General features: G+C 51.8%; 1 protein-coding gene across 1 annotated transcript; it reads left to right on the top strand.

Annotated features, from left to right (window-relative positions):
* The first annotated feature begins 282 nt into the window (after window positions 1–282).
* LOC145528386 (T-cell leukemia/lymphoma protein 1B-like) lies at window positions 283–4,594 on the top strand. The gene is made up of 4 exons (XM_081546699.1): window positions 283–486; window positions 3,030–3,145; window positions 3,385–3,445; window positions 3,699–4,594. Exons 1-4 carry the CDS (start codon window positions 325–327, stop codon window positions 3,864–3,866), a joined length of 507 nt encoding a protein of 168 aa, XP_081402825.1. The 5' UTR covers window positions 283–324; the 3' UTR covers window positions 3,867–4,594.
* Window positions 4,595–8,792: the final 4,198 nt, after the last annotated feature.

The raw sequence follows: 8,792 nt of genomic DNA, 5'->3' as shown, positions 1-8,792 counted from the left end.
TACCTGTCCAGGCCCTTGCGGCTCCTGACTCCAGTCCTTGCCCCTTTAGGCGGGTGGGCCTAGTTCCTGAGACTCACGCTCTTTAGCCCTCCGGGTGGCGGACCCCAGAGGCAGGCAGCCCCTCTCCTTCTGGCTCCGCCCCTTATCTTCCCCTACCCTCAAACCTGGGGCTCAGTGGGCCCTGCGGTCCCTGAGGAGGGTCACCGGCCCCGCCCCCAGGATAGCTGGCCCCGCCCCACGTGGACGCCCATCTACTTAAGGAGGCTGAGCACACCCGGCAGTCTCCACGTGTGCCTTCAGGCGCGCCCGAGGCTCAGCCCTGCGATGGAAGCTGAAGCTTCTCCGCCTTTCGGATCGCCCCCTTGCTGCCTGTGGTTCCAGAGGCCTGGCATCTACAAGGATGAGAAGGGGAGGTTCTGGGTGATTGCGGCTTTGCAGATCAAGCCCCTCCACGGAGCTTGGGGCAGCAGGGCCTCTGAGAGCACAGTGAGTCCTGGGGCCGGAGGGGAGCCAGTGGAAGGGTGGTGGTGTCGTGCGACTCCAGCTCGTGGGGGCCTGCACATTCTGCAGTAGGGCCCAGAATAGAGGTGAGAGGCTGGAGTTCTCACCGGCGCCGGAAAACTCGGCCTGTGTGGTTTTGAGCGTGCTGATCCTGGCCCCAGAAGCCCCTGCCCGGAGTGGCACAGACAGAGCTTATCGACCAGAGGTGATGTGATCCTCCGTGGGATGGCTGAGAGACAGAGAGAGAAGGGGAGCGCCAGCGAGCTCAGGGCCTAGTCTTGCCCCTAGTTCATGTTGATAAAGGCTTTTTTGATAGGGTGGCTATTGAGTTGGGCCCTACAGGATGCATAGGAGTTTTCCAGGATCAGAAAGGAGACAGGACTAGCACAAGCAAAAGCATTGCAACCTAGAGGCAGTGGGTGGGCCAACAGTGTAAAATTTACCTTGGCTTCAGACTCCTAAACTGCAAAATGGGAATAATCTACCAGGACACAAGTGAATCACTGAGACAGGTCACCAGCTGAATGGCCTGCAGAGCATCTGAGAGACAATGTATCCTAGAACCCCACCTTGGAAACTGATTCAGGAGCCTTGGGTGGAGTCGAAGATGTTTGAAAAGCTCCTCAGGTGATAAGGACAATCAAATTGGAAACTGCTGCCCTAAACTAGGGGCTGGAATCACAGCCCACCTTTGAGAGATGAAATATAAATTCTTCAGGGTAGTACCCTGATACTGGGGAAGATTGAAGGCAAAAGGAGAAGGGGGTAGCAAAGGATGAGATGGGTAGATAGCATCACTGACTCTGCGGACATGAATTTGTGCAAACTCTGGGAGATAGTGGGTAGAGGAGCCTGGCTTGCTACAGTCCACGGGGTCACAAAGAGTTGGACACGACTTAGTGACTGAACAACAACAAATATGGTAAATACTTATCCAGGTGTTACATAAGCAATTCGCTGTTATTTTAGTCGCTAAGTCAAGTCCGACTCTTGTGATCCCGTGGACTGTAGCCTGCTAGGCTCCTCTGTCCCTGGGATTTTCCAGGCAACAATACTGGAGTACTGTTTGCCACTTCCTTCTCCAGGGGATCTTCCCAACCCAGGGTTTGAATCTGGGTCTCCCGCATTGCAGGCAGATTCTTTACTGACTGAGCTATCAGGGAAGTCCTAACCACAACACATTTCCTAACAATCTTCAAATAGGTTATCCAGAAAATTTTGGGTAGAGAACACTGAAAGTCTTTCCCATACCTCCACCCAATAAAGTATGCAGAAAATTTTGCACAAAATAGTTGAGTACGTTTTTAAAAAGCATACAAAAGTGTTCAGTGGGAAAACAATGGATTCTTCAAATAATTTAGCCTTGAGTGGGGGAAGGGAACTGGAGCGTGAGCATTGTTTTCAATTTTTAAAATGATTATTTCTTAATAGTAGACCTGAGTCTTCACATACAGTCTTAGGATGGAAAATGGCTTTCTGAGTGTGATCTAATGCAAGGATCAGCAAAGTTTTTGTGAAGGGTCTGATAGTAAAAATTTTCAGCTTTCATACAGTAAAGACTTCAGAGCAACTACTCAACTCTGCCCTCATAGTACAAACACAGCCAAAGACAACACTTTTGTTGTCAAAAACAAACATTTTTGTTTGTTTGCAATAAAGCTTTATTTACAAAAGCAGGTGGTGGGCCAGATTGGGTCCATACTTTGCTGGCACCTGATCTAAAGCCAGAATCCAAAGGGAAAGAGATTTTGCTACATAGTTCAAAATATCCCTCTTGCAAAACCCATCCCATAAAAATCGTAGGACAACAGACTAAGGAAAATCACTTGCAAATTGTATGACTGATAAAGGGCTAGATTCTTAACTCGGAAAAGTGTTCATCGCAAAGAAAAGAAGACAAATACTTTGATAGAAAACTCTGTAAAATAACCTTTACATTTATTGATAGTTGCATCATATATGGAGCTTTGGTTACATTTGACTGATGACTTTCCCGCATTTCTATACTTTTCTGCATTGACCTAATTTTCTTTGTGTGTGTGATGTTCACAAGAAGTAATGATGGCCATGATCAAAACTACAAAATATTTTTTAGGGAAAATCCTTCACTCCCAGGTCCTGAGCTCTATGGATATCTTGTTTTTAAAAAGAGAATTTTTAAAACTATGCAAGTTGCCAAGACAGACAGCCAAGAGTATCCTCTGCGTAGGCCTAAACGTTGCTGATGGGCTGGAAACAGAAGCTAACTTTTCAGGGTGCAGGGGGGTAAGGTGGGGTGCAGGTCTGTGGGAGGGTGGTACCAGAGAGGAGGCCTGGAGAGAACTGGTCCTCTCAGGTCCAGGCACAATCCCCAGCTGATGGTGCCAAGGCTTTGGGTGTGGGACTCTAAAAGCTTGACCATCCAACCTCTACTCCAGGCAGCATCCCTGCCCAACCCCCCACCCCCTCACCCACCTGGCCCAGAGGATCCAGGGCCCTGGTTGTGTATGCAGCTCAGCATCCCTAACGGGGCCCTTCTTTCCCTGCAGCATGAAACCAGCATGATGGTCCATCTGTGGCAGTTACCCAATGAGATGCCCAGGTTCCCCAGATGTCTGCTTGTGTCTGGGCTGCCCATCAAGTGGGAGCTTTATCCCGGGCGAAGGTACCAAGGAACGGATTCCAGACTCTGGGAAATAGTGGACCATGACCAGCCAAGTGCGTGGTGGCCCACGTGAGGGGGGTGGCCGTTAAGCAGTGGCCGCAGGGGTGCGAGGTGGGACAAAGGAAAGGGGGATTCCCTTCCCCAGTCCCTTGAAATCCACAAACCCAGGTTTCCATTGGCTTCACTGGGATGGAAGGGCATGCCCCCTGGAGCTCTAATCACTGCTTCCCCTTCTACAGATACCTCCACGGAGAAGCTAATCCTCAAACGTCTGCCAAGTGGGAGCCACTGATGAGGCTGGTAGGTCAGGCCTGGAGCCTCTCAACGTGTAGGGCCGCCCCTCTTTTCAGGAAGGCCCTGCCGGTTGCCTTGCCCTCAGGCTGTTCCTTGAGTTTTTCTTACATAACCGCCCCTTTCCTCCCCTTTCCAACCCCATTGGACAGTGATTTCCACCAGGGATAGACTCCTCTAGTTCATTCACAAAGCACTGAATAATGGTCCTCACTCAGTTCTCTGAAGAATGAGGTGTACCTGTGAATATCTCCTGTTACAGACAAGGAAACAGGCTCTGAGAGCTGGAAGGCTTTCCCTGACACCACAGAGCCTGGAAAGAGCTGCGATCAAGCTTGGATCCACTGACCTCGGATCTCTAGGGCCGACCTTGGGACTGGGGCGCCACAAGTCCGGTCGATGGCAGTGGCTTTTGGAGACCCTGCGGTGACCCACAGAGCCTTCTCCCTGAGACGGGCAGCAGCCTGAACTGCGCTGAGGGCCTCCAGTAGGGCCTGCTCTCCTCCCCATGGTCCTGCTCCGACGGGGCGCCCGCCCAGTTCCTCCGAGCGTCCCTGACTATGACCTTTTGTCTTCCCCCAGACCCGGCTGGCCCTGTGTCTTCAGCGAGGACCCCTGTGCACCTGCTTATCGGTTTGCACACCTAGTGGGGCTGGGCCCCAGCCTCTCTGCATTTCCCATTGCAGCCTGCTGCTTTGGCTTCTCTACCCGCTTTATGTTCTTTGTGCCTTCCTCCAGGTGCCACGCCCCACGCCCCGCCTCACCACCCAAGCCCCGCCCCGCCACCCAAGCCCCGCCCCGCCCCAAGCCCCGCCCACCACCCAAGCCCCTCCCTCCACGCCCAAGCCCCTCCCCTCCATGCCCACCAGGCCCTGCCCCGCGGCCTCCTGCGCAACCTTGATTGGAAACTTGCCTTCCATCCACTCTGCCTTTGGCAGGGGCGGCTCCGTGGGGGGAGAGGGGGGCGCCGCGGTGCCAGGTCTGGACCCGGGACTCAGATGCCCTGTGGCTGCCATTTCTGCTGCCACTTTGGCTGGAGTAGATGAGGGACTGGGCAGGCTGTCCACTCCTGAGCCTCGATCAGCCCTGGGAAGTGAGTGCTGGCCCTTGAGGGTCCCCTCCAGTACCGGTTAATTAAACTTCATTGCTTGTTGTTAACTTTTGTGCGGAATCGGAGCTTACCTTAAATTGATAACTAGTGTAGGAACGCAGCAGCTGAAGGTAGAACTGCAGTTATTCCTTGAGTGTTTTTACACACCTGGAAGGAAGCTGGAATCGCCTCGTTTCAGCAGCAGGTCCGTGGTAGAGGATAAGGGGATGGAGGGCGGGTTCTTTGCCAGGCTGGGCTCCGAAAAGGCAGGCAGACTGTGGCAGTCACTGCCGGAGAACCAGCGGCAAGTGAGCTCTTGAACAGGTAGTGAGGCTCCCGTGTGCCCTGGATGACAGGGGGAACAGTCCACGAGCAGGGAGGGGTGAGGCAGAGTCCAGGGCGCGGTCTGCGTCTTGCCCTTGAAACCAGAGGGAAGAAGAGGACAGTGTGGATAGAGGGCAGGGTGACAATTTCACGGTGGCAGCAAGAAGAGGGAATTCACTCCTTGGGACTTCCCTGGTGGTCCAGCCGGTAAGACTCGGGGCTCCCAAAGTAGGGGCCCGGGTTCGATCCCTGGTCAGGGACCTAGATCCCACCTGCCGCAACAAAGCTCCTGTGAGCTGCAGCTAAGACCCAGTGCAGCCAAAATAAATATTTTAAAAAGAGGGAATTCACTCTGTCATATCAGTCATGAGAAGAGACCGCCAACATGAAAGTCCTAACCTTAAAAATGAATCCATGATGTCACTGAAGAACGCCCAGGGGATGATGTTCATGATCTTAGGATAGGAAACACTTTGGAAAGACAGAGAAAGCAAAAGACAGTTAAGACAGACAATTAGCTTTCTCAAATGCAGCATTTTCTGTGAGAAGATGCTATAAAACAAGGGTGGAAATACAAGGACTAGATACAAAGCACTCGAGAGCAGGATATACAGGGAACTCATAGAAGAAATCTCCAAGGAAAGAAGAATGGGCGAATGCCAGAAAGGAGGCTATTTACAGAAAAGGAGATGATGTTGGGAAGTGCAGGTGTCAGAATTCAGAAATGTGTATCCTCGATTTTGGCTGAAGTTCAAACTTAGGCGTTATGGGAGTAGATTGTTACAGACACCCTGGAGGTTTGGTGGGCAATTGAGAAGCATTTATCAAATTTTAAAATGACTTAAAGAGCCATAACTAGAGTATTAATACCAAGAGCAGGGTTTCCAAGCTCAGCGCTGTGAACCTTTGTGCCAGATACTTCTCTGTCATGAAAGGCTGTCCAGTGCTATTTGGCAGCATCCCTGGTCTCTGTCCATGTGATGCCAGTGACATCCCTTTGCCCACCCCACTCCCCAAGTTGTGATTGCCAATGTCCCTTGAGGAGGGGCAGAGTTTCCCCCAGTTGAGAGTTGCTGCCCTGGAAGAACATTTGCACAAGAGGGAAGGGGAGGGAGCACTGTGGTCAAGGCTCAGGTCCTCCACGGAAGAGTGGTTAAGGAAAGGGAGACCCCGCGAGCAGGGGCTAGGCCTAGCCCCTTCCACTTAGACGCTTGTGTGATCCAGCAACCTGGCTCTTTAGAAAACCCTCCTGGGTCAGATGGTAGCTTTAGTTCTAGTTTTTAAAGGCATCTGCATACTGTTCTCCACAATGGCTGTATCAATTTACATTCCCACCAACAGCAGTCCCACTATTGGGCATATACCCTGAGAAAACCGTAATTGAAAAAGACAGATGTAGCCCCGTGTTCATAGCAGCAATATTTACAATAGCCAGGATGTGGAAGCAAAGACCTAGATGTCCACTGACGGATGAATGGATAAAGAAGCTGTGGTCCATACATACAATGGGATACCACTCAGCCATAAAAAGGAATGAATTTGAGTCAGTTCTAGTGAGATGGATGAACCTAGAGCCTGTAATACAGAGTGAAGTAAGTCAGAAAGAGACAAACAAACATCGTATATTAACACATATATATGAAATCTAGAAAAATGGTACTGATGGACCTACTTGGAGGGAAGGAATGGAGATGCCGATATAGAGAATGGACTTAGGAACACAGTGGGGGAAGGAGAGAGTGGGACAAGTTGAGAAAGTATCCTAGACATATATATACTTACATGTGTAAAACAGAGAGCTGGTGAGAAACTGCTGTATAACAGGGAACCCTGCCAGGCACTCTGAGGGAAGGGTGGGATGCGGGAGGGGAGGGAGGTTCAAGAGGGAGGGGATCTATGTATAATTAGGCTGGTCTGCATTGTTGGTGTGGCAGAAACCAGACTTCCCAGGTGGTGTGAGCAGTAAAGAACCCACCTGCCAATGCAGGAGACACGAGAGAGATGCGGGTTCGATCCCTGGATCGGGAAGATCCCCTGGAGTAGGGAATGGCAACCCACTCCAGTGTTCTTGCCTGAAGAATCCCCATGGACAGAGGAGCCTGGTGGGTCATCCATAGGGTCACAAAGAGTTAGGCATGACTGAAGTGACTTAGCACATACACATGCATGGCAGAAACCATCGCAACATTGTAAAGTAATTTTCCTCCAATTAAAAAATAAATTTAGAAAATGATAAGAAAAAAATTACAAAAAAGAAAACCATCCTCCCCTCAGCTCATTTTCCTGTTCTCCTTTTCCTCACATTGGCATGAGATGGGTGGGGGCCTTGGGATGCATCCTGCCTCCCACCACACACAGAAAAAGATTTCTGGAGGACCTACTGGGCAAGACTTCCCACCTCCCTCCCTCCTTCTCCTCCCCCCAACCCCAGACCCTGGGGCAGGAAAGGCAGCAGGCTCCCCTTTGCCTCCCCGAGGTCTTGGAGCTCAGTTGCTGATCTGTATGCCCGAGGACAAGAAATGCCGGAGGACAAGAAATGCCTCCAAGTCCTCTTACAGGATGGCAGCCTAGCTGGTGAGGGTGCTGTCCTGCTGCAGAGTCCAACTGCAACTGTCAAAAGCCTTTGATCTCACTCCATTTCCTCGGTTCAAAGTCTAAGTCTGCCCTCCGCTCCAGGCCCTCCCGGACAGAGGCTGGACCCGTGGGAGAACAAAGAGAGAAAAAGCACATCGAGATGTTTGCAATCACTCCCAGGGGACTTCCAGTTTGCCCGCGAGCTCCAGGTCCTCAGTGTGGCTCCTTCATCCTCTGTGTGGTTCCTGAACGTGTGTTTCCCTGTGACCACGGATGGCATGTGGGTCTAGGGTGTGGCCTCCTTGAAGTCTGGACCTGTCAGCTCTGACAGCTTATTTTGGGGCACGCGGAGAAGACAGTTCTCAGCTCCACCTGACCGGAGCTGAAGACTGAAACCAGCTACAGGGGATTATGTTAAGGACTCTGAGAGAAGAACAAAGGAGAGGCGGTCCTGAAGAAATTGGGGGAAATCAACCTTTTGTAAAGGGTGAAGGGCAGTGACAGGTGGTTTAGTTTGTTGAAGAGCCTTGGGGCCACCCTGGATGTCAGAATCGCTGACGGTGAAGGATGCTCTCTGTAGGAGGGTTCCCTCTGCTCAGCTGAAACCAGGGGCAATGCTCAAAACCCTGCAGGACCCCTGTGGCCTAGCCACTGACCGATGGGAACAGATGCTGGGCACAGGTCCCGGGATGCACAAGCCCAGGACTGGCCCTTCCCAGACTGTGTCACCCACTGGACATCCTCCTCCGTGGGGACTGTCAGAGTTTGTGTCCAGATCTCTCTGCCTGGCCCATATTCCTCATCTGGGTCTCTGTTTCTCCTCAAGTTCTATGAGTTCCTTGAGGGCAGTTGGCCAAGTTCCACAAACGTTTACAGACTCAACTCTGGCCCAGGCCCTGTGCTGAGTGGAAGGAAAGAGAAATGGGCAGGAGTCCATCCCTGCCCTCCCAGGGCTCAGTCTGACCGCAGATTCTGTGCACGCCCCGTGGACTGTGCATCTGGGCTGAGTGTAAATGAGGCCAATCAGAGTGTAGCAAGAGAAGGAGTGAGGGGGACTTCCCCGGTGGTTCAGTGGCTAAAACTTCATGTTCCCAAGGCGGGGGGCCTGGGTTCATCCCTGGTCAGGAAACTAGATCCCACATGCTTCAACTAAGACTCAAATGCAGCCAAATAAATATTGGAACAAAAAGGAGGGGGCCGCTGTCATGTATCTGGGGCATCTAGGGAGGCTGCCTGGAGGAAGGGGCAGGCTATAAAAGTCCTCGCTTTTACACCATGCCCTGCAACCCTCAGTGGTAAAGAATCCACCTGCCAGTGCAGGAGATGCAGGTTTGATCCCTGGGTCAGGAAGATCCCCTAGAGTAGGAA

Source organism: Giraffa tippelskirchi, chromosome 12, assembly GCF_054371585.1.
Source record: "Giraffa tippelskirchi isolate mGirTip1 chromosome 12, T2T-mGirTip1v1.2.pri, whole genome shotgun sequence".
NCBI lineage: Eukaryota > Metazoa > Chordata > Mammalia > Artiodactyla > Giraffidae > Giraffa > Giraffa tippelskirchi.
The sequence above is the reverse complement of the archived record's forward strand: the minus strand, read 5'-3'. Positions and strand labels throughout refer to the sequence as shown.

Excerpts from the sequence above, each read along its gene's own strand:
- LOC145528386 (XM_081546699.1), top strand. The coding sequence starts at position 325 with ATGGAAGCTGAAGCTTCTCCGCCTTTCGGATCGCCCCCTTGCTGCCTG. Across the intron at positions 487-3,029 it reads GCAGGGCCTCTGAGAGCACA|CATGAAACCAGCATGATGGT; the intron begins GTGAGTCCTGGG and ends CTTTCCCTGCAG. Across the intron at positions 3,446-3,698 it reads GGGAGCCACTGATGAGGCTG|ACAAGGAAACAGGCTCTGAG; the intron begins GTAGGTCAGGCC and ends CTCCTGTTACAG.